Source organism: Lynx rufus, unplaced genomic scaffold (genome assembly GCF_022079265.1).
Source record: "Lynx rufus isolate CCGP_SWC_20201006 ecotype Redwood Valley unplaced genomic scaffold, mLynRuf1.p SCAF_4, whole genome shotgun sequence".
NCBI lineage: Eukaryota > Metazoa > Chordata > Mammalia > Carnivora > Felidae > Lynx > Lynx rufus.
In genome coordinates, this window is record NW_025814856.1 from 10510718 (window position 1) to 10536014 (window position 25297).

The 25297-nt window shown below is 54.3% G+C and overlaps 1 protein-coding gene across 1 annotated transcript in view; it reads right to left on the reverse strand.

Moving 5' to 3' along the window:
- Positions 1-5089: 5089 nt before the first annotated feature.
- The window catches only part of NOTCH3 (notch receptor 3), a 35627-nt gene continuing 15419 nt past the window's right edge, over positions 5090-25297 (reverse strand). Inside the window, exons 18-32 of the mRNA XM_047094589.1 lie at positions 25050-25203; positions 24434-24618; positions 23728-23860; positions 23382-23639; positions 23181-23299; positions 22272-22837; positions 20223-20555; positions 18122-18276; positions 17820-18042; positions 16724-16808; positions 14176-14338; positions 12264-12568; positions 11841-11988; positions 8248-8345; positions 5090-7197 (exon numbers count right to left, since the gene is read on the reverse strand). Coding sequence (XP_046950545.1) covers positions 6145-7197; positions 8248-8345; positions 11841-11988; positions 12264-12568; positions 14176-14338; positions 16724-16808; positions 17820-18042; positions 18122-18276; positions 20223-20555; positions 22272-22837; positions 23181-23299; positions 23382-23639; positions 23728-23860; positions 24434-24618; positions 25050-25203 — 3978 coding nt within the window. The 3' untranslated portion in view covers positions 5090-6144. The remainder of the gene's footprint in view (positions 7198-8247; positions 8346-11840; positions 11989-12263; positions 12569-14175; positions 14339-16723; positions 16809-17819; positions 18043-18121; positions 18277-20222; positions 20556-22271; positions 22838-23180; positions 23300-23381; positions 23640-23727; positions 23861-24433; positions 24619-25049; positions 25204-25297) is intronic.

A 25297-nucleotide genomic window follows, 5' to 3' on the forward strand; every position in this document is an offset into this window, starting at 1 on the left:
ACGAACTGTGAGATCATGACCTGAGCTGAAGTTGGTCGCTTAACCAACTGAGCCACCCAGGTGTCCCTGTTTTATTAATTTTTTTAATGTCTATTTATTTTTCAGAGAGAAAGCACGCAAGCTGGGGAGGCGCAGAGAGAGAGAGGGACAGAGAGGCTCAGAAGCAGGCTCGGTGCAGACGACAAAGAGACCGACGCGGGGCTCAAACTCGTCAACCATGAAATCATGACCTGAGCCAAAGTCGGATGCTCAACCAACTGAGCCACCCAGGTGTCCCTACAGTATGTTATTTTTAAAAATAAAAAAAAAAATTTTTAAGTGGGAAAAGAACACACACTTCACTGAAGATGATGAATCTTGGGGCGCCTGGGTGGCTCTGTTGGTTAAGCGTCCGACTTCGGCTCGGGTCATGATCTCACAGTTCATGAGTTCAAGCCCCGCATCGCATCGGGCTCTGTGCTGACAGCCCGGAGCCTGGAACCTGCTTCGGATTCTGTCTCCCTCTCTCTCTGCCCTTCCCCCACTCGCTCTCTGTCGCTCTCAAAAATAAATAAGCATTGGGGGTGGGAAGGAGGGGAAAGTGGGTGATGGGCAGGAAGGAGGGCACCTGTTGGGATGAGCACTGGGTGTTGTATGGAAACCAACTTGACAATACATTTCATATTTTAAAAAAAATCATTTTAATTAAGAAAAAAATTTAAAATTTTTTTTAAAATAAAATTCAAATAAATGAATAAACATTGAACACATTTTAAAAACATGATGAATCTTCAATGAGCACATGAAGAAATGCACTCATTTTCACATTACACGCCATGAAAAGCACAATGAAATACCACCGTATCACCAGAATAGCTGACACCAAAGAGTGTGACAATTCCAAGCGTTAACAAAGACGCGGACATCTGCATAGGTCATACTTTGCCGGTGGGAACACAACACGTACGTACAGCCACTTGCGAAAACAGCTTGACAGTGTCTTAAAAAGTTGACAAACACCGTGAAACCTAGCCATCTCACTCCTGAGAAAAATGCCGCAGAGAAATGCACACACATCCATATAATGAACGTTCACGGCAAGTGTATTCATAACACCTAAAACCGAAAATTACCGAAATGTCCCTAAGCTGAAAAATTGTAATATATCGGTCACACGCGTCACGCATACTGTTGTCAGCAATAAAAAGGAATACACATAATGATCGACACATCTAATGATATGGATGAATCTCAAAAGCAGTATGTTGAGTTTTGAAAGCCAGATTCAAAAGGCAACACTCTGCATGACCCCATTTGTAGGAAACTCTAGAAAGGCAAAACTGTAGTGACAGCAGGTCCGTGACTGCTAGGGCCAGAGGTGTGGGAGGGGATTAGCACACAGGAGTGTGAGGAAACATGATTACAGTAGCAGTTTGATGACTGTATGCACTTGTCCAAACTCGTCACGCTTTACACTTAAAATCGATTAGCCTTACTATGTGTTATGCCTCATAAAGCTGAACAAAAATGAATGAATGGACACATGATAGATAGATGATAGCTACATAGATAGATAGGGGCGCCTGGGTGGTTCAATCAGTTAAGTATCCAACTTCGGTTCAGGTCATCTCATGGTTCATGAGATCAAGCCCCACATTGGGCTCTGTGCTGACAGCACAGAGCCTGCTTGGGATTCTCTCTCTGCCCCTCCCCTGCTCTCTCTCTCTCAAGATAGATGATAGATAGATAAATAGATAGATAGGTGATAGATGATAGAAAATAGATGATAGGTAGGTAGATAGATGATAGATAGATGATAGGTAGATAGTAGATAGATAGATAGATAGATAGATAGATGATAGATGATAGACAAATGATAACAGAGTGAGCAGGATGTAGGAAAGGCATGCTGCTGTACCTTGGGCTTGCAATGGTAGAGAGACTTTACCACCCTTAGGCCAGAAGGGCCAAGGGGAAGGAGAGGGAATAATTACCCAAACTCACAGAGGGCAGCTAGATGGAGAGCACCACAGCTATCCTGCAGGTGTGGAACCAAGGAAATAAATACATTCTATTCCCTAATCTTCCACCCCGTTGGCCAAATCCAAGTGGAAGCCAGAGGATAAAGGAGCCCGATGGTTCCATCTACCTGAGTCATCCAAGCACAGAACAGAATGGAGAGAAGGGCGAGGGTAGAACAGAGGGGCAAAGAGCAGACACACAGCTATTCTATCACTGTCCTTTCAGTCAAGAAGTCAACTAGGACAATGAATCCAAGTGTCTCCGAATCTTGTGGGTACCAGTAAAGTCACATGCACATGGATCTTCGAACCCCACTAGCTCATTTTCCTTAACCACTGCTGCAGACTTCCTGTTCTCCCACCTGACACCCCGAGAGAAGACTCCCACGTACTTACAAAAAGTTGGGTCCACCAGATATGAAAGTAGCTCCCCTTTGTGAGACAAGCATCTCCAATGCCCTGTTTACATAAAGTCAGGGTTGCATGATAAAGTAGGCAGTGTGCGTTGGGAGAATGACTTTTTCCTCCCTCGAGTAGCACTCAGAAAAAAGGATCCCCAAAATGGCTTGCACCCCAACAGACATTTTGGTTTCTCCGCCCCAAGAGTCAACTCATGTACACAGCTAAGATGGACTTCTCTTGGGCCAAGGATTCAAGTGCAAAGGATTTATTTGAAAAATTATCCCAGAAACATCCAGTCGGAACATTTCAAAAAGGAACACCCCAGAGAGTCTCAGTGAGGAAGAGTTAGTTGCTGCCATGGGCAATGGGGATCAATCCCAAAGGGCATCCTCTGAGGCTGCGCAAACACACCTTGAATTTCTCCCACAGAATAGAAAGGAGGCGAGGGTGTTTATCCATTAGCTCCCGACCACCCCTCACTCTTGAGGGCTATTCCTGCCCCATACAAAGCCACGGGTAGAGAGTTTTAGGGGTTCCCAGACTCTGTCAACCTCTGTCAAGATCCACAGGGACATAGTGGACACCCACTATACATCCTCTAACTAGCTCAAAATTCCAGAAGAGCAGAGAGCGGGCCATATAAGTCATCATTCTACCCCCAACAACTAGTCCAGGCTTTGGCATACAGTAAGCGCCCAGCAAGCATGCAGAGGCTAGATGAACGTGCATAAAATAAACTTGAGACAACAATGAAAGAGATCGTTCCATCTCCAAAGATTTAGCCCAAGGAAGAGAGGTGGCGTGAACACTTGGTTGCTTCCACAGAATGCCTGCATCTGCAAACCTGATCGTCCCTGAACATACGCCACGTCCAGTTCCAGAGCAGAGAATGATTGCTTTAAGGAATCCGCACATTCCATGCCCCATTGCCCTAGTGACTCGTTCATGCGGTGGTGCTCAAAGGCAATCCCCCCCACTCCCAGGGAACAACTGGCATGTCTGGAAGCATTTCCAGTTGTCACAATGGAGGAGGGGCTGCTGCTGGCATCTAGTGGGTGGAGGCCCGAGGTGCTGTTAAACATTCGACAATGCCCAGGGCGGCCCCCAGAGCAAAGAACGATCGGGTCTCAGATGCCAATACTGCCGATGTTGAGAAACCCCGAGTTAGAAGATGGATGCCTGACCCGGTTGAGGTCACTACAAAATCCACCTCGAAACTAGATGCTTCTCAATTCTCTGGAAAGTGCAATATGGTCTGTGATCTTTGCACCTACTTTGCTAACACAGAAGGAGGGCTATGCTACATAGTAAGGGTACTATGTGGAGCCCGAGGGTGAAACTGATACCCAGAGAAAAAGCTGTAGAGATAAAGAGAAACTCAGAACTTGTTCACCTACCTCATTTGAGTTGCTAGATCTGATCTTCCTGAAGCTGGTCCTTCTTAGTTATATGAGCTAATAAATTCCTTTTCTGTTTAAGCATATTGAGTAGGTTTTTTGTGTCACTGGCAACCAAGAGCACTCCAAATTGGTAGAGTAGGCAGTTAGCTAGATATGAGCAGGGAACAGATCCTTTCTGACTGATAAAAAGAGAGGAAATCAAATTCCAAACGGCGGAGAGAGTCAAGGGGAGGGGCTGGGGGGGGGCGTTCTTCCCTATAACTGTTGCCCTCCATAGCTTCATAACTATACATTTACATCGCGGTTTTGACACCCCTGCCGTGGGAAGGCTGCCATGAGGGTTCCACAAGGACCATATAGGGCCCCCAATGCCCCCCTCCCAACCGGCAGGAGGAGTCCCTTAGATGGTTGGAGGCAATTAGAGACTCGCCTAGCTATGACCTATAACCCATGCAAGTATAAAAAACAAGACAACCCTGACCCCTGGTGTAGTTGCCATCCGTAGGTCTCTTTAACTGTCATTCAACTCTCACTTACTTGAGAGTTTAGCTCTGAATTCTTTCTTGGCAAAACTCAAGAACCGAGGTCAGCATGGAGGCAAGGGAAGGGACCTGCCGATGACAAAATGACAGGAGGAATCAGTGAACATTCTCCCATCCTCCTTTCCCGGAGGGTCCCAGTGTGAACACAACCTTGTTTGGGGGCACAACTGGTTGCAAGACAGAGAAATCCATCTACGCTAGTACGTGCAAAGGAGTACTATTACACACGTGCAGCATTGTCTCCAGAACCCAAGGGAGCACAAGGTAGAGGTGAGATTCATGCAGAAGCAGCATCGGGCACTTAGGAGGCAATTATTAAATACCTGTTGGTGCCAATGGAATGCACGCTCAATTAACTAGAATGGGACGCTCCAACTGGAACTCAGATACTGCCTCCAAGTCTCTGGAGCCACCCAAGCACTCCCCCCACCCCCCGCCAATAAAACTAGCCACCCATAGTTCTCCATCTGCCCATGGCCTTAGAAGCCCCAACAACTGACCTCTTTCTCAGCGTCTGCATTAAGGAACTTCTGGGGAAAGGGAATCTGATTGGCTCACCTGAAGTCAGGTGACCACCTCTGAACTAATCAGCAGAGTCATCTGCCAAGAGAGGAAGCAGGAGTGGGCTGGCAAGCCGCATGGGGTTCAACCGATGATGGGAACTCAAGTCGGCCCCAGAGATATAGAAGGCCCACCACTACCCCCCACCCCCCACCTTCTCGAGACACAGACCAAGGACACTGAGTGTTAACTATTCCTTTATTAGGTGGTGAGGGGACTGGGGGCTGTACAATGCAAGGGAATTTAGCTACACAGGGATAGTGACCAGAAGCCACATTACAAAAATAGCCTAAAAATACTTCTATTTTGCCCCCGGGGCTGGGCAGGGGAGTGGGGGGGGGAGTACCAGGGGAGGGGTGCCACCAGGCAGCTCATTCCCTTCCTGCAGTCCCATATTTAGAGGGAGGCAAAGTGACATGCACACATCTCCCCTGGTCCTGACGTTCTCACCAGCCACCCCCACCCAGCTCCCCAAGAGAGATGGCCCCGGCTCTAGGGTTGGGGGGACCTGGGGCGGGCTCTCTGGGCCAGAAGAGCCCTCCCCCCAGCAAAGCTATAGAACAAGTTCCATCTGGAATGCAGTGAAGTGAGGGACATGGGGGAGGAAACAGGCTCCCAAGTCTCACCCGCCCCCCGCCCCGGAGGGTGCGCCCAAGGGTGCCTACTTGGTACACACCAGGGTTGTGTACTCGGTACACAGGATCCCGGTCATGCCTGTGTACTCGGTACACAGGATCCAGCTTGGCCGAATGGGCCCACAGACTCAGCCCCACGGGGGCACTGGGGGGTTTGCAGGGGCAGGGAGCGTCTCCATATATATATTTTGTAAAAAATAATAATAATAATAAGTTTGTTTAAATGAATTTGTTTCTATACAAAATGTAAAAAAAAATAATAATAATTCACTCGTGTCGGAGTGTAAGGAGAGAGACCAGAGGAGGCAGGAGAGGGGGGAGGGACGGAAGCATGGGGATGGGGGGGGTGCAGGAGGAGGCCCCAGGCTCATCTCAAGACCCAGGGGGTGGGGGGGAGTCAGCCCGCACCCCCTATAAATAAAGCAGGACTGAAAGCCGAGGCTGCGGACCTATCTCAGCCACACTTCGAGGGGGAGTCGGACCGGTGCGAGGAGGCTGGTGGAGAGAAAAGAGAAGGGAAAGGTCTACAAAGGAAGCGGGGGGAGAGAGAGAATCAGGACAGGATGTCTGTTCAGCCCCCCAAGACCCAGGAACTGGAGAGCTCTCAGGCCAACACCTGCCTCTTGGGGGTGACTTCGGGCTGGGGCCCCAGCTGGGTCTGGGCCTGAGCTAGCGGGCCTGGGACGGAAAGGGGGAGCGGCTGGGCAGGCAGCGCCCCAGCGGCTGTGGCCGCGGGCCCGGTGGCAGTGGCTGGGCTGGGCGTGGAGTCTGACCAGTCCGAGAGGGAGGGAGGCGAGGGGCTGGCCCAGTGCTCGGGGGACTCGGGGGAGGGGGTCAGGTAAGGGTGCTCGCTGGGGACCCTCAGGAAGCGGGCCTTGGGGGGGCTGCCGTGGGCGCCGGCTGCCGGGTACTCCTCGCCGTGTCCTGGGGCCGCCAGGTACGGTGGGGGCCGCTCCTGGGGCGACACGGGGGTCCCGGGGTTCAGCAGCTGGGGTCCCGGCGCCAGCGGCAGCAGGAACGAGGGGCCCGGCGGGGCAGGTGGCGGCAGCCGGGCCCAGTCGAGGGGAACGGCCACGGGGTTCAGCAGACCCAAGCTGAGCACGCAGCCCCCGGGGGGCTGGCGCCCTAGACCGGCCCGGCCCGCGCCACCGAGCTGCGCCAGGGACACAGCCGTGGCGGTGGCAGCCGCGTAGGGCCCCTCGAGGGAGAAGCCGCCAGGGGACGCGGGGGGCCCACCGAAGGGCCGCGGGGAGTCCAGCGAGTCCACGGGCGACAGCGTGACCGAGCTCTCGGCCAGGGGACCGGGGCAGGCCAGCGTCAGCTTCTTGCCCCGCCCCCGGGCGCCCTGCGGCCCCAGCCCCGCCTTCCCGGGTGGCCTCCGGCTCTTCTTGCCCCCAGACTGTGCCACCTTGAGGCCCGGGAGGAAGGCCCCCGGTGGGCAGAGGAGGGGCCCCAGGCCGTGTGGGCCGGGAGGGCTCCGGGGCCCACTGGGCTGGTCCAGCAGGCGCACGATGTCCTGGTGCAGCCGCTCCTGGGCCACGTCCCGCGGCAGCCTGTCCAGGTGGTCTGTGATCTCGCGGTTGGCGAAGTGGTCCAGCAGCAGCTTGGCAGCCTCATAGCTGCCCTCCCGGGCGGCCAGAAACAGTGGAGTTTCCTCCTGAGCGGGAGTGAGGCACAGAACCCACGACAGATCAGCATCCCAAGAGCCCGGATTAACTCCTGGCCAAGGTCTGGCGGCCTTCTAGCCTCTGGTGGAAACCAGCTAAGAAGCCACACTCTCCAGCCCAGCAGAGCTTCGATGGGATCCCCGCTCTGCTGAGGGGAAACTAGGCAAGTTCTTTCCTTTAGAGCGCATCCGTCCAGTACCTACTAAGCGTCATGCCCCAGGGCCAGGACTAGGGTGAGGAAAGTGAGGCACTCCCCTTAGGCACAAAACTTAAGGGGGCGTCAAAAACCAATCATTGGGGGCGCCTGGGTGGCTCAGTCGGTTGAGCGTCTGACTTCAGCTCAGGTCATGATCTCGCGGTTTGTTCAGTTCAAGCACCACGTCGGGCTCTGTGCTGACAGCTCAGAGCCTGGAGCCTGCTTCGGATTCTGTCTCCCTCTCTCTCTGCCCCTCCCCTGCTCACGCTCTGACTCTGTCTTTCAATAATAAAGAATGTTAAAAAAAAATTTTTTTTTTTAAAAAGCCAATCATCAAACTAAATGATATTTTAATGCAACCCTTTCTTAAATTATACTTGTTGGCCAAAAAAATCTGTAATGGATAAAATATCAAAATGTCAGATAAGGACAGAATCCATCCCTGTGCCCCTCTGGGCCTCACTCTTCCCATTTATAAAATGAGGAGAGTAATTTCACCCTGCAAGGCTTTTAAAACAATGATCGTAACAGTTACCTTTTATTGAGGATCTACTAAGCATTTTGCAAACGCGTTATTTCAGTGAATCCTCAGGAGACAACGAGGTGGGTACTGTTGCCTCCCCACTTCACAGATGAGGACACTGAGGTTCAGAGATGTTCAGCAATTTGCCCAAGGTCACACAGCAACTGCCACACGCTTTCTCCTCTAATCCACTGTTAGAGGCTGTTAGGTCCAAATCCTAACTTGGCTGCAGGCAAGATGAATGCCCCCACTAACCCACCCCACCCTGCTCTTTGCCATATTTAGGGCTGACTGCCTGGTGGGTCAAGGGCTGGGGCTCACCTTGCTATCCTGCATGTCCTTGTTGGCTCCATTTTTGAGCAGGGCCAACGTGGCCTCCACATTGTTGACGGCTGCTGCCCAGTGTAAGGCTGATTTCCCTGTGGGGGGGGTGGGGGGAGAAGTTAGGGTTAGGACTAAGCTCATTTGCTAGGGTCCCACGGCCGGGGGACAGAAAGTGTCTAGAATATGGCCTGGCAGGCAGGCGGGTGGGGGGACCTCCCATGAGTACCTGATCATGTGTTTGGGTCCCTATATGTGCCGACCTGTGGGATGACGCTCTCTGTCCAAGAGAGACACTGTGCGTGTATGTGCACACCTACAGTGCGTGACTCTCCATACACAGGCGGGGGTACTATGTGGTCCTCACTCGGTTGTAGCTAGTGCTGTGCCTGTCCCATGCAGTAGCCATCAAGCACACACTGCTCTTTAGATTTACACTGATTAAAATTAAACAACACAGCTGCCAAGACCACTCAATAGAGAAAGGCTAGCCTTCTCAACAAATGGTGCTGGGACAAATGGATCTCCACGCGCAAAAGAACGGGGCTGGATCCCTACCTCACACCAAATACAAAAATCAACTCAAATGAATCAAATATCTACATGTAAGGGCTCAAACTATAAAACATTTAGAGGAAAACAGAGGAGTAAAACTTCATGACCTTGATTTAGGCAAAGGATTCTTAGCTAGGACACCAAAGAAACAAAACAAAACAAAACAGAACAGTAACAACAGAAATAAATAAATTGGATCTCATCAAAATTAAAATGTCTGTGCTTCTAAGGACACCATCAAGAAAGTGAAAAGAAAACCTACAAAATGGGACAAATCTTTATAAAACACGTATCTGATAAGAGACTTATGCCAAAAATATATAAAGAAGTCTTCTAACTCAAGAATAAAAAAACAAAAACCCAATTTAAAAACAGGCAGGGACGCCCAGGTGGCTTAGTCATTTGGGCGTCTGACTCTTGATTTTGGCTCAGGTCAAAATCTCACCATTGTGGAATCAAGCCCTCGGGTAACCTCCATGCTGAGAATGAAGCCTGTTTGGGATTCTCTCTCTCTCTCCCTCTTTCTCTGCCCCTCCCCCACTCGTGCACATGCTCTCTCTCTCTCTCTCTCTCTCTTTCAAATAATAACTTTTTAAAAAATGGGCAAAGCATCAAAATAGACATTTTTCCAAAGCAGATATACACATGGCCAATAAGCACATGGAAATATGCTCAACATCATTAGCCACCAGGGAAATAAAAATCAAGACCACAACGAGATACCAATTCACACCCACTAGGAAGGCTGTAACAAAAGACAGTTAATAACAACTATCTGCGAGCACGTGAAGAAACTGGAACCCTCATGCACGGCCGGCAGGAATGTGACACAGGGCAGGCACTGTGGAAAAGTCTGGCCACTCCTCACAAGATTCAACATAGAGTTACCATATGACTCAGCAATTTTGCTCCTAGTTGTGTACCCAAGAGAAATGAAAACATATGTCTACACAAAAACCGGTACATGATTGTTCATAGGAGCAGCAGCCAATGAATGTTAGGAAACATTCAGAGTAGGAAAATCCATACAGAAAGTATGTGTTTAAGTGGTTGCCTACGGCTGGGAAGGTAAGGAGATTGGAGGGTGTCAGCTAATGGTGAGGGCTTCTCTTCCAGGTGGTGAAATGTTCTAAAATTTACTATGATGAGGGGCGCCTGGGTGGCTCAGTCAGTTAAGCGTCCGACTTCGGCTCAGGTCATGATCTCACAGTTCGTGAGTTCAAGCCCCGCGTCGGGCTCTGTGCTGACAGCTCAGAGCCTGGAGCCTGCTTCAGATTCTGTGTCTCCCTCTCTCTCTGCCCCTTCCCTGCTCATGCTGTGTCTCTCTCTGTCTCAAAAATAAATGAACATTAAAAATAAATAAATAAAATAAAATTTACTATGATGATAGTTGCACAACTATGTGATTATACTAAAAGCCACTGGATTTCATACTTTAAATGGCTGAATTGTATTGTATGTGAATTACATCTAACTAAAGCTTTTTAGGGGCGCCCGGGTGGCTCAGTCAGTTGAGCGTCCGACTTCAGCTCAGGTCATGATCTCACAGTTCGTGGGTTTGAGCCCCACATCAGGCTCTGTGCTGACCGCTTGCTCAGAGCCTGGAGCCTGCTTCAGATTCTGTGTCTCCTTCTCTCTCTGCCCCTCCCCCACTCACGCTTTGTCTCACTCTGTTTCTTAAAAAATAAATAAATGTAAAAAAAATTTTTTAACTTTAAATAAATAAATAAATAAATAAATAAATAAAGCTTTTTAGGGGCGCCTGGGTGGCTCAGTCGGTTAAGCGTCCGACTTCAGCTCAGGTCATGATCTCACACTCTGTGAGTTCGAGCCCCGCGCTGGGCTCTGTGCTGACAGCTCAGAGCCTGGAGCCTGCTTCGGATTCTGTGTCTCCCCCTCTCTCTGCCCCTCCCCTGCTTGCACTCTGTCTCTCTCTGTCTCAAAATAAATAAAAACATTTTTAAAAATAAATAAATAAAGCTTGTTAAAGAAAGCAGGCAAAACAAAGGTTAAAAAATTAAATGAAACAAAACATTTAGCTCTTCATTTGCCCTAGCCACACTTCAAGTGCTCAAAAGCCACCACATGTGGCCAGGGGGCCACCACATTGCTCATCACAGACCAAGAATGATTTCCATCAACACAGAAAGTCCTACTGGACAGTGGTTCTCCAGAGCCACAGTTCTCAAACAGAGGTGATCCCCCAACCCAGGGGCATTTGCCAATGTCTGGAGACATTTTTGGTTGTCGCAGCTGGGGAGTGGGGTGCTGCTGGCATCTAGTGGGTCAAGGCCAGGGACGCTGTTTAATATCCTACATTGCAAGGACAGCCCCCAGCACAAAGAATCATCCAACCCCAAGTGTAAATGGTGCAGAGGTTGAGAACACCTGCTCCAGAAAGGTTGCGATCTGTGCAAGCAAGCCACCTCCACAGAGGTATTTGCCATCACATATGGATGGATTTGGCCAATTTGCAAATGTACTATACCAGCTGTCCAGCAGAGGGCAGCATAGTAAGTTCTTCTGCTAAAGCAAACGGAAATGAAGTGTCTTCGGGAAGGCCACCTTTTTCTAAGTCACGGAGGTGTCATATGGGCTAGCAAATGCCACACACACACACACACACACACACACACACACACAAAACATGTGAGTGTAAGTCCACATCAAAACTCTGTTACACGTGGGACGCCTAGGTGGCTCAGTCGGTTAAGCGGTTAAGCGTCCGACTTCGGCTCAGGTCGTGATCTCACGGTTTGTGAGTTCCAGCCCCGCGTCGGGCTCTGTGCGGACAGCTTGGAGCCCGGAGCGTGCTTCGGGTTCTGTCTCCCTCTCTCTGCCCCTCCCCCCACTCACACTCTCTCTCTCAAAAATAAACAAAAAATAAACATTAAAAAAAAAACTAAAAAACAAAACACTCTGTTGCACATGCGTGAGTTTCAGTGATTGGGTCTCAGTGTGGGTGTGAGTTAACACCTACAATTAAGGCCCAGGTGCCCCCTCTCAGCCTCCACCCACGGCTACTCCCCACAGCGTACCAAGCTCATCCACAGCATTGACATCAGCGTGGCTGGCAATGAGTTCTTCCACCATGCCCTCCACCGCCAGACGGGCTGCGAGGATTAGCGCCGTTGAACCATCCGCCATGCGGGCATCCAGGTCTGTGGAGCGGTTCCGGATGAGAATCTAGAAGGGAAGGTGTGCAGAAGGGAGGGTCACGGCAGGAACAGAAGGACCAGGTACATCTCCAAGTCCCCTGAGCTCCCCAACCCCCACGTCCCCTATAGACTCCGTGAAGTCCAGGAAGCGGGTACCCGCCAGGCCCCATACTCCCACAGACCCCCATTTAACAAATGAGAAAAGCAAGCTCCGTCTCGTAGGACCAGGGCTCAAACCCAGGCCTGGCTGATGCCTCATGTCGGCTGCCAGCTCCGAAGTCCAAAGGGGCAGGTCCACCTCACCTGGAAGACGCCTTGGGCATCAGCGGTGACAGCAGTGTGCAAAGGAGTGCGGCCTGAATGGTCCTGGGCATTGGTGTCTGCCCCGGCATCCAGCAGCCGCTTGGCCGCATCGGCCCGGGCATAGCGGGCAGCGAGGTGCAGGGCTGTCTCGCCCGTGCGGTCAGTCCGTGCCCCAAGCTGGGCTCCCTGGCAGATCAGGTCTGAGATGATGCTGGCTGACGCGTCTTCTGCCTCATCCTCCTCGGTGGGCATTGGCTCCAGAGCCCCGCCACAGAAAGAGGCCAGCATCAGTGGGGTGAATCCGTCTGCAAAGGCCGGGAATGTGTCACGGGGAGGTGGGCACAGGGGGCCTTGCCAGCGAACGCGACTGAGGTCATTGCATTAGCAGGAAGCGGGACACAAGGGTCACAAGAGGGAGTGACGAGTCCTCCCATCTGCACCCACGTGTGCACGTGTGTACACATGCACATGCGTGTGCATGCACGCACACACAGACACGCATGGCATCTGTGCCAGGTACCCGAGAAGCCAGGGCAGGATAAGGATGCACGGGCAGGTGACTTGTCACAGAAGGGCTCCCAAGGCAGATACAGGACAAGGGAAGGAGGAAGAAGCAAGCGTTCAACGTCAGGCAAATTCCCAGGGGGTTACTTCAGCCCGATCCTGAAGGGGGACTCAGGTACCGCAGAGGTGTAATCCCGCTTGAGGCAAAGGAGCTGTGTCTTTCACGCTCCCCCACCCGCTAGTGAAGAACCACCCCAGGGGGCGCCTGGTGGGTCAGTTGGTTAAGCGTCCAACTAACTCTTGATTTCGGCTCAGGTCACGATCTCACGGTTCATGAGTTCGAGCCCCGCATCAGGCTCTGCGCTGACAGAGCGCGGAGCCTGCTTGGGATTCTCTGTCTCTCTCTTTCTCTGACTCTCAAAAATAAATAAATAAACTTAAAAAAAAAAAAAAAAGAACCACCCCAGAGACATAAAATCCCAGGTACTTCAGGCCCTGGTGGCCTGAGGAATTTCAAAAAAGAGCCATCAGTGCAGGTCATTTGGAATGAAAGCAAAACGAGCTGGGGGAGGAATACCCTGAAATGCAGGAAAGACGGATCTGAGAGAATCCAAATAATGTGATCTGCTACACTCTGCATGAGCATTTGCTCGTTTCCCTTAGGGAGCCATAAGCACCCCATTTTCCATCCTCAAGCCCCGAGTAGAGCTAAACCCAATCCTTGGCTCAAGGAGACGCATTAGGCCCAGACCTGCAGTCAATCTGCATATTCCAGCCCCCAGGTCACACTGATTAGTTGAGGGATGGGCAGTTGACTGCAGTCCATCCAATCAGAACTCATCCTGGGACTTTTGCTAGGGTAACTGGTAATGAAGGTTTTATTTTTTTCTTTTTAATGTTTATTTATTTATTTTGAGAGAGAGTGAGTGTGGGTGAGTGGTCAGAAGAGGCAGAAAGAGAGGAGAGAGGAAAGAGAGAGAGATTCCCAAGCAGGCTCCATGCTGTCACCACAGAGTCTGGTGTGGGCTTGAACCCACAAACTGTGAGATCAGGACCTGAGCTGAAACCAAGAGTCAGATGCTTAATTGACTGAGCTACCCAGGCGCCCTGGTAATAAAGGTTTTACAAGGTTGGTCAGGCCTGTGGCTATCATGCCCCCCGGAGAAAGCCTCCTTGGGCTGGAGTCCTGGACCCAAATATCCATGATGCTTTCGGTTACAAGAGCCAGTAAATCTCTCGTTTTACTTAAACTAGTTTGAGTTGGGCTATTATGACTTACAACCAAGAGTCCTGATTAACACACACCCCCAGACAGACCCAACTCTCCCCAGGACACAGACCCAGATGCAACTTTTCCCAAGTAGGACTGGTAAGGGGATCCTTGGAGGGGGAAGGCATCACCACTGACCTGGGCCACGCACATTGACATCCACGCCATCAGCATCCACATCGCCCTGTGGGGGCGTCAAGGCCATGGCTGGTGCCACACGGATGTCAGCTGCAACCAGGTGGTGTTGAGTCCACTGGCGACAATCCACAGCATCCTCGGCCCCCACGCCAGGGTCCTCTACCTGGAGGCACAAGGACCCAGGCTCTCACAAAGAGCCGAGAGATAGAGGGACAGTCTGGGCATCCTCACAGCTTTCTCCCGTGGAGATGCACACACGGCCCCAAGAAACCACGAATATCCTGCTTCTTTTCTACATATGGAAACAGGAAATTGACATACCGGAGCTCAGAGAACCCATAAAAGGAAGACGTGGGATTTTAATCTGGGTAGCAAGTGGGGAGGGCTGGGAATCCAAGGTGGGTGATCAAGGAAAAGACACAGAGCACAGCCCCTGTCAGTAGACACCTGTCTATACCCTAAAACAAAATTGAGAGAACAATCCCATGACAACAGCATCAGGAAGAGTAAAACATTTAGAATTAAATTTAATAGAAGAAATGCAAAATTTGCATTCTGGAAACTACAAATCACTAGTAAAAGAAACGCGGGGGTGGGGGGCTGGTCCTTCAAGGATCAATTTTAGTCTGAGAAAAGGCTGAATGGGTGGGAGAGAAAGAGAGAAGCAAAGAGAGGCCCTGGATACCACGTGGGACTCCCACCCAGTACTGTGAACATGAACATGAGGTATCAGGACAAAATAGACACAAATGTATCAGTTTACCTTCACAAGCATAGCACCTGGGCCCCTAGCAGGAGCTTGATAAATTTCAGACTCAGGGTCCAAAAGGCATAGTGATGTTACGGAAATAGGACAGAATGTTCTTTTTTTTTTTTTTTTTTTTTTTTGGTATTTTTAAATGTTTTTTCTTCTTCAGTATATTTATTTTGAAAGAGAGAGAGAGAGGGAGAGAGCACAAGTGGGGGAGGGAGAATCCAAGCAGTTTCCACACTCTGGACTGAGCCCAATGTGGGGCTCGATCTCAGGACCTCAAGATCATGACCTGGATGAAATCAAGACTTGGACCCTTAACCCGCTGAGCCACCCAGGTGCCCTTCAGGACAGAATATTCTTAACTAGCCTGCCAGGACATTTAGGAGCCCTCAGGCACCAAACACAGCCTGATCAAGCCAGACCTGAGCTTAAGGACCCAGGCAGAGAGTTGAATTTCACGAAAGGGGAGAGCCAGGTGATGGACAGCTGTCCCAGCCTCCCTGACCCTTTCTGATTAGCTGTCCATCACCTGACAGATCACGTTAGAGCTCTGAGCTTCTCATTAGCAAAATCAGGATAATGCTGTGTCAAAATGCCGTCAAAAACTTATTGCATGGGACACTTGGGTGGCTCAGTCGGTTAAGCATCCGACTTTGGCTCAGGTCATGATCTCATGGCTTGTGAGTTCGAGTTCTGCATCGGGCTCTGTGCTGACAGCTCAGAGACTGGAGCCTGCTTTAGATTCTGTGTCTCCCTCTGCCTCTCCCCACACTTGCACTGTGTCTCTCTCTCTCTCAAAAAAAAAAAAAACCAAAAAAAAAAAAAAAACCCTATTCTGCTATCTACTTAATACCCACTTTGGGATAAGAAAGAAAAAGAACAGCCTGAGGTGAACAGATTTCTTCCAGCTGTCAATTGTAACAGATGTCTCCATTTCACAAACATTAAAATCTAGCCAGGGAGAGGCGGCTGAGAATTGAGATGTATATCAACAGCTGCTTTACAGGGTCCTTCGAAAGACAAAATAGGATGCTGCTTGCGTGTGTTCAAGACATCTAGCAAGTATAAGGGAATGTTGGCAGGAACGTGTTACAGACTGAACTGTTGTCCCCCCAAAATCATATGTTGAAGCCCTCACCTCCAGCAAACAAGAGTATTTGGACAGAAGACCTTTAAGGAGATAATCAAGGCTAAACAAGGTCATAAGGGTGGGGCCCTAAACCAACAGGACTGAGATCCTTGTAAGAAGAGGAAGAAACCCCAGAGCTCTCTCCCTCCATGCACACAGAAGAGCACACGTGAGGACACACAGAGAAGGCGGCTGTCTACAAGCCCGGAAGAGAGCCCTCACCACGACCCAACCCTGCCAGCACCTTGTTCCCTGACTTCCAGCTTGCAGAACTGTGAGAAAAGAAGTATCTGTCATTTAAGACCCCCAGTCTGTGGTATTTTGTAACGGCTGTGTAAGCTGACCAAGACAGAACCCACGGGTGCGGCCCCAGTACAGGAAAGGGTGTTTAAAACCAGCTCGGAGCACTTTCAGGCTGGGCACCCTGGACAAAGTGGGACCCCACGGTGAGAAAGCAGACTTGCTGTCTAGGTCAGGGGCTCCGCTCCAGAAGACCCCACACGGACCTGGGAGCAGGGCCCTGGTTAGAGAGGGGCAGGATGGGGCGGCCACCATGACTGTTCCCCAGAGCCAGGGAGAGCGGAGACTTCCCGCAACTCTCCCACTGACCACCAGGGGCCCTCCACCCAGAACTCCGAGGGCAGGGGTCAGAGAAAGGACACCACCTTCAGTCGCTTCGCTTCTGGGCACTCAGTGTCCATCCAGTCTGTGGCCACCTGCCCCATCAGACTCTCGCTCTTGGCCATGTTCCTGTGGGCACAATGGGAAGGGGGGAGGGGAGAAGAGACAACTGAGACATGCAACCTGGAAGGAGGATTTGGGGTGGGGTCAGAGACGAGCCCCCAGAGGCCAGCTGGGGTTGGGTTCTGGGGTCCAAGATACAGAGTCCAAAGAGAGGCTGCAGGACGAAGTTAAGGTCACTGGGGGGGATAGTCAGGGGTTATGATTGGTGGCAGCCAGGGTCTTAAGGTGGAATCGAGGAAGGGCCAGGAACGGGGTCAGGGGTCAGAACAGTGGGCTGTGGGATAGGTGAGGGTCACAGGCATACAGCAGAGAATACACAGGATGACATCAGGAGTCATGAGGATGTAGTTATCCTCCCCACAGGTAAGGATGCAGCCAGGATTAAGTAGGTTGTACTGAAGAGTCAGGAAGTCATGGGGTCGCAGGAGAGGGGTACATTCTGGGGTTAGGGCAGGGCAGGGTTGGGGGTTCTTGAGGGACAGATAAGGGAGTTGGAGGCGAGGCCCAGGGCCAAGGCCAGGATTGAGGATCATGGAGAATGAACACTGAGTTGGGGGTGGAAAGAGGGTCAGAGGTGGGGTCAAAGGTCAGGGTGGGTTAGAGCCAGAGGTGGTATTTGGGGGGGGGGGGGGGCGGTCATAGACGATAGGGTCAGGGCTCCGTGAGGGGTCGGGGTGCAGATAAGGATCATGAGGCCAGCAGTCACGTGGGAACAAATCTTGAGTATCTTGGTGAAATTGGAGAGGCCAGGATCAAGGCAGGGTCAGGGGCCGGTCAGGGCAGGATTCGAGTCAGGGGAGCGGAGATACAGGACATGGGGGTCAGGGGGTCACAAGTCAGGGGTGCCCCCCCCGGGATCATGGAGTCGGTCAGTGGTCAAGGGGATGCGTACTGGGGTCTGGGCTGGAGTCTGAAGCTAGGGTCTGGTGGGGATGAGAGGTCAGTCGGGTCAAAGTGGGCTCAAGGGCTCCCAAGCCCCGCCCCCAGTCAGCCACCGGGAGTGGGCGGGGTCCTTACTTCATGCCCAGCGCGTCTTGGCCCACGGGCTCCCGGCGGCCCTTGTGGCCGGCAGCCACATCCTTGTGGAGCGCGAAGCCCTCGGGGAACCAGAGGGTGCTGTGCTCACGCTTGCGCCGGGCCACCATGACGCCCAGCACGAGGATGGCCAGCAGGAAGACGGCGCTGGCGGCCAGCAGCGGAAGCAGCGGCATGCTCGGCTCCGGCAGCTCCAGCGGCTCCCCTGCGGGGTGGGAAGCAGAGGGCTTCAGCCCCAGGCTGGCCGCCCCACCCCCCCACCCTGCCACCAGGCCAGGCCTCACCTCGCACGGCCCGCAGCGGGTACGGGAAGTCAAGGCGTTCCACCGCCGACAAGGCTCCCAGGTAGTCGGCCGCACTCTGGGCGTCGGGGAAGCAGTGGTCATTCTCCGGTGACTGCAGGCACAGCCGGTTGTCAATCTCCAGCATCACCACAGAGCTTCGGGGACCCAAGGGAAGGACGGGGGGGGGGGGGGCTCAACCTGCTGCCGGCCAGGCACGGAGCCCCATGCCCTGGACTCGGAAGAGCCGTCTCCACGCACCACGTTGGCAAGGCCCCCCTCACCACGCCCCCCACCCCAAACCAGTCTTGCTGTGGCCACCAGTGTCCCCCCAGCCACGAATCCAGTGGGCACTGGGCACTGTTTTCACATCAAGATCTCCAGTGGATGCCAGTCTCCTTTACCAGGCCGGTGCGTCCGTTTCCCAACTACTGTGAGCGCTGACTTCTAACAGATGACCCTCAGCAAAGTGGGGACCTCTTCACGTGGGAGGGGACACCCCTTAGGGCAGCCCTCAGCTGGTGACTGGCTGATTTGGGGGGGTACAAAGGTGCCCTCCTGTCACAAGGACTCTGAAGTGCCGGTCATGCTCTAGAGCTCCCTGAGGCCAGACTGAGACTCCTTCTGCCTCGTTTGCTCCCTGCCACATCCTGCTTCTCTTTCCCTCTCTCCTGAGAGTGCCCCTTCCGAATGGCACATATATCTGAATCCCTGCCTCAGGCTCTGCTTCCAGGAACCCAGCCCTCCAAACTCCATCTTGCCTTGAGATCCTTAGTGCCACATGGCCTGGTTCTCCTCCTATCTCCCTGGCTGCTCCTTCTCCTTTGTTTTTTTAAACATTTTCCACGTATTTTCTCTAATGTTTATTTATTTATTTTTTTTTGAGAGAGAGAGAGAGAGAGAAAGCGCAAGTGGGAGGGGGGCAGAGAAAGGGGGAGACACAGAATCTGAAACAGGATCCAGGCTCTGAGCTGTCAGCACAGGGACTCAGGGCTCGAACTCACGAGCTGTGAGATCGTGACCCGAGCCAAAGTCGGAAGCTTAACCGACTGAGCCACCCAGGTGCCCCAACTCCCCTTCTTCCTGAGCTGATTTCCCTCAACCAATCTTTATCTCACTGTTCCCAGATCATTCTTCTGTCCCCACTCCTCTGAGTCCCTCCCAGGGCTCCAACACCCTTTTGTCTTTCTTGTCCATGTCTTCAGCCTCTGGCTGTCTCCTGGGGGGCCTCCACGACACCCCCAGACTCCTCAGATTCTGCAAGCCTGAAAGTGACCCCTGTTTATCACCCTGTGTCCTTTTTCTTGACGAGACCCCTCCAGTAACCCCATCAATGCACCCAGGGACTAGCACATCATGTCCCTACTCCAGCCCTACCCGGTCAGAGCCCCTGCCCTCCATCTCTAGAATCCAGCCCTCCTCGGTCAGGGCCCCATCCCAGCTCAGAGGCCACACCTCCCTTCTGACCGCTCTACCAGGCCACCATCAGGAAAGTTCTCTGATTTCCATTTGTAAAAAACTAAAAGTACGAATGCCCTTAACCACTCTGCTCCCCAAGGACCCTTGCCAGTAGCCGGAGGTGTTTTGGGTTGTCGCATCTTGTGGGGGGAGGGGATGCTACCTGCATGTAGTGGGTGGAGACCAAGCAACCAACCCCCCACAGCAAAGCGTGACACAGCCCCGGAGCCCGTGGGTGGCTCAGTCGGTTAAGCGTCCGACTTCAGCTCAGGTCAAGACCTCAGGGTTCGGGGTTCAAGCCCTGCGTTGGGCTCTGTGCTGACAGCCCAGAGCCTGGAACCTGCTTCAGCCTGCGTCTCCCCCTCTCTCTCTGCCCCTCCCCCACTCGTGCTCGGTCTCTCAAAAATGAATAAACGTTAAAAAAAAAAAAAAGGAAGGAAGGACAGAAGGGATGATCCAGCCCCAAATGTCAACAGGCTGAAGTTGAGACGCGCTGGACGCTCTCCCAAGACGACTCTCGAACACGTTAAGGGAAGTGAAACACGCACGTTAAGGGAAGTGAAACACACGAGACCTGATCAACACGGCTCCTTCGCCCCTAGGTCTGCACCTGCGGTGGGCTCCCTCAAGCGTGGGGGCCACTCACCCGATCACCTCCGGGGCCAGCTCCCGCCGGTTCCGGGATTCGGCGCCAGGGCCGGGCCGGTGGTACGGGAAGACCATGGCCTGACCGTGTTCGTCCAGGCGGAAGCGCAGCGACGTGCGCAGGATGCCGCTCAGCCGCTGCAGGAAGTCGGCGCTGGAGCGCAGCAGCTCCTCGGGCGGGAGCAGCACGGTGAGCACCAGCACGCCGCGGGCCAGCAGGGCGGGCACCTCGCCCGCGCAGTCCAGCCCGTCCCAGCCGCACTCCTCCGTGTTGCAGCCCTGGTCGCAGCGGCCGTCCGCAAAGTGGTCCGCACAGTACTTCTCGTATACGGGGCTGGGGGAGGGGAGGAGGGGGTCAGGGGTCATCCAACCACACACCAGAGGGAGCCCGGACTCCGGACACGGGAGGGGGGGGGGGGTGGCGGGAGTGGGGGTCGGACAGCGAGAGGAGGCCGAGAGAGGGAGAACTAGAATGTATCCGGCACGTGCCAGGCTTTCTGCAAATCCAGCCATTCCTTCACGAACTATTGATAAATAAATAACTATTGACAGAGGCCTGCGGGGTGCTGGATATGGCTGTAGGCACCCAGGATGTGGCTCGGACACAAATCCTTGCCCCTGGAGAGCAGGCATTCCAGCGGGCAGAGACAGACATTAAATGAGATGGAAAGAGCAGAAAACACAGTCTTCCAACTGTACACGAGTGAAAGCTAAATGTAAAACACACACACACACACACACACACACACACACGCACACGGCCCTTTTTGGAACTAAACGCTAAGGAGAAAAATGAAGCCGGGGATGTGTGGGGTGGCCAGGGAGGAGCTCCCTGAGAAGGGGCGACTGGTTGAGCAAAAGCTTCAAGGAGATGCGGGAGGAGCCATGTGGCTTCCTCAAGGAAGAGTATTCCCGGCGGAGAGAACAGCCGGTCAGTGCAAAGACCCTGAGGTAGGACCAAGCCTGGGGTACCTGAGAAATGGCAGAGGCCAGGGTGAGTGAGGAGGGGAGTGGGGGACAATGAGGACAGGGACATAAAAGTGAGAGAAGGGTTCTAGGCAAACAGAGGGACAAAAGAAGTCGAGTTGGGGGCACCTGGGTGGCTCAGCCGGTTAAGGGTCCGACTCTTGATTGCAGCTCAGGTCATGATCCGGTTCCTGAGTTCAAGCCCCACATCGGGCTCTGCACCGACAGTGCAGAGCCTGCTTGCGATTCTCTCTCTCTCTCTCTCTCTCTCTCTCTCTCTCTCTCTCCCTCCCCCCTCTCTCTCTGCCCCTCCCCCACTCACGAGCGCGCGCTCTCTCTCTCTCTCTCTCTCAAAATAAATAAACTTAAAAAAAAGAGGCAGAGCACAGGGATGGACAGATGGAATGAGACAGAAAGACAGAGTTCATGAATAGACAGAGAGGGGCAGAGGATGGGCTGGGATAGACAGTAGGGGCATGGACAGATGAATGGGCATACAGAGAGGCAAAAATGGTGAGTGGATGGACAGAAGGACAGACAGAAGAGATACATGGATGAGCGTGGATGGAGAGGCACAGACAGATGAGGCACACAGACTGGCATAAGAACAGACAGATGGGTGGACAGGTGCGGTCCACGGATGGACCAGAAGAGACCTAGACAGACGCGTGGGTGTACGGAGGGATGAAAGGAATTCATGCATGGACAGAACGAAGTCCAAAGATGGACAACAAGGATGCAGGGAGAGACCGATGGAGTGCAAAGGCAGAAAGAAAGGGCGCACAGACACACGGATGGACAAACAGGTCATGGCACGTGTGGACGGAGGGACAGACCACAGTGGCACGTGGCTGGGTAGATGAGATGCACAGACAAACAGCACTCGGCTGGGCAGACAGAATACACCAAGAAACAGAGGGGGCAAACGTATGAACAGTCCCTCAGTCTAAACACGGACTGACGGTGGGGAAATGAATGGACAGACAGAGAAGCGGGACCCGTGGATGGGCAGGTGTGGCTCAGGGACAGAGAAGACACGGGCTGAGGCGAACGATCGAACGGGTGGCAGACGGGAGGGGCTCACTTGCAGGCGCGCTCCCGGCCGCCCGCGCGGCAGTCGAAGTTGTCATAGAGGCAGGCTGGCGAGCTGCAGGCGGGGTCGCAGCGGCTGTTGTTGAAGAGGCGCCAGCACTGCAGCGCCGCGCACTGCCGCCAGGGGTCGCCCACGCTCAGCGAGCAGTCGCCGCCGTCCCAGCCGCAGCCCGGGCTGTTGCACTCGCGGTCGCAGCGCTTGTCCCCGCTCTTGGCCTCGCAGGCGGCGCTCGGGCACAGCGGCTCCTCGGGGGCCTCGGGCGCCGCCGCGGGCACCTCGCAGCGCGGTCCGTCCCAGCCTGGCGCGCACGCGCAGCGGAAGAAAGGTGCGAGGGGCGCGGGGCCGCAGGAGCCGCCGTGGAGGCAGGGGGAGGCCAGGCAGCTGGCGTTGGCGGCCCCCGGCGGCGACCCCCGCGAGCCCCGGCAGGCGGGCCCCGACAGTCCCGGGGGGCAGGCGCAGCGCGGCCCACGGACCGTCTGCTGGCACGGGACGCCCGCCGGGCACTGCAGCTCCCGGCAGGAGCGCGCCACCCGCTCGCAACGCGGGCCCCAGAACGGCTGGGGTAGGGGAAAGGGAGGGGATGGAGGGATTTGGAAGGGTGGAGAAGAGAGAGAGAGGAGGATGGGGGGTCAGGGCTTGAGAAGGTTGAGGCTCCAATCTCCCCGGGTCCCTCCACACCTCTCCCCTCCCCCGCCCATTGGAGGCCCCACCTTGCAGAGATAAGCCCCGCCTTCCCCAGGAGGCCTGGGGCGCCATCCCCCAAAACACGCACACACAGTCTCCAGGTATTTTCAGTATTTCTCAGGAACCCCTTTCCCTTCCACTTCTTCTCCCCTAAAGCCACGTCCTGCAACGTGGCCACGCTCCCACTCCTCTCCCAGGGGCACTGATGGGACCTACCGGAACGCAGCGGCAGGTAAATGTCAGCGCACCCCCAGGTCCTGGGCTGGGACGGCACTGGCCTCCGTGCTGGCATGGCTGGGACTCACAGGGAGACAGGACAGTCTGACAGCGGGGACCTGGACAAGCAGGAGCTGGTGGGTCAGCCACAGTGTGGGAACAGGGGCCGGATCCCAGGGCAGCCACCTCTCCCACGCTTACCTGTGAAGCCCGCACGACAAAGGCAGCGGAAGCCCCCACCTGGGTCCTGCAGACAGTCCCGGGTGTGTGCATCGTGGCAGGCACCCGGGTGACACTCATTGATGTCCGCCTCGCAGCGCAGGCCAGTGTACCCGGGGGGGCAGGTGCAGCGGAAGCCACCCACGAGGTCCACACAGGTACCATTGTGCAGGCACCGGGGGCCCTGGTCCAGGGGTGGGCCTGGGCCACAGTCGTCCTCATTAATCTCACAGAGCACACCTTGGGGGGAGGGAAAGATGAGGGAGCTGTCGGGAAGGGATGGAGAGCCAGCCTCCCATCCTGTCCCCCAACCCCGGCCCCGGCGTACCCAGCGTTCCCGGGGGGCAGGAGCAGAGATAGCGGGCCACGAGGTCAATGCAGAAGCCCCCGTTCTGGCAGGGCTGGGAGGCGCACTCGTCCACATCATCCTCACAGTCGTCCCCGGTGTAGCCAGCTGGACACTGCAGTGATGTGAGACGGGGACCAGCACTGAGCCCGGGGGGGGACACAGATAATCCCCAGGAAGACATGGAGATGGCAGTACAAAAGGATATACAGTGTTCAAGACACGGAGGCATGTCCGGTGTGCAGAAAACAGAAAACAGGCACACGGTACGAGGGAACACATTCAGACACAGAGGACAGCCCCACACGGAGGGCTACAGGCACACCCAATGAGAGGGACACACCCACACAAACGCACAGGACAGACACCCAGGAGAAACACCCACATACACCCAGACACATGGGCCCAGAGACACCAGCACATGCGTTCACACCCAAAAAGACAGGGCACACAGAGGGATACGGGGCACATCCAGGACACAATCGAAGACAAAGACAGCCCGTGGGCAGAAAGTCCCTCAGATCAACCGAGAAATAGCCCCACGAGATGACACCCAGAGACAGAAAAGCAAAAAGCCAGACCTGCCTAGAGAGAGCCACACCCACACCAGGTCACAGACACACACAAGTGTGTGCAGACACACCCAGCACGACTAGCTCCCCTCTCCTCGACTCTGGGGGCCCCTTACCTCGCACACATAACCCCCCATGTAGCCGCGGCAGGTGCCCCCATGCTGGCAGGGCTGGGCCAAGCAGGGGTCCACCTCCTGCTCACAGTGGCTGCCCGTGCGGCCTTCTGGACACACGCAATAGTGGGAATTGTCCTTGTCCACGCACTGCCCACCAGTCTGACACAGCTCTTCCAGCCGCACCCCTGCACAGAGGAGAGGTGTCAGGCACACGCGTGCCCCTCCCTGCCTGCATCACTCACGGCATCACCAAACACCCCTGCTGGCCTCGGTCCCCGGGGTCTCACACACATTCCATCGTGTCGTCACACATCTGCCCAGACCGGCACCGTCTCAGTCACGGACACACAAACACACACCCACACCCCAACTGCCCACACCGGCTCAGTCACACACAGCATCTCGGACGTCATCCCAGCTACCTCGTGGTGACAGAGGCATCTACACCATCCCGGCCCTGGCCAGCTGGCACACGGTCGCGCATCCACAAACGCTCAGCCACACACCCCATGCCGCCCACACGCCCTGTCATACCCGTGTTCGGCTCACATTAGCAAGAAGTATATGCACGCACACCCTCCCGAGCCCCACACCCCGCCTCTGTGCTCCCCCTCACCGATCTGGGCTGCGGCCTCCCTGCAGGGCACACTCCGGATGTCACAGACGCGGCCGCTCCAACCCGGAGGGCAAAGGCAGTAGAAGGAGGCCCCGCTCCGGGCACAGCGACCCCCGTTCTGACAGGGCGCGTGGCTGCACCAGTCTACCAGCGTCTGGAGGGGAAGCTCTCAGAGTCTCAGCCTCTCAGCCACGACCCCCCTGGAAGCCGCAACCCCAGCTTCTCCAGGGTCCCGGCAGACCCCTACC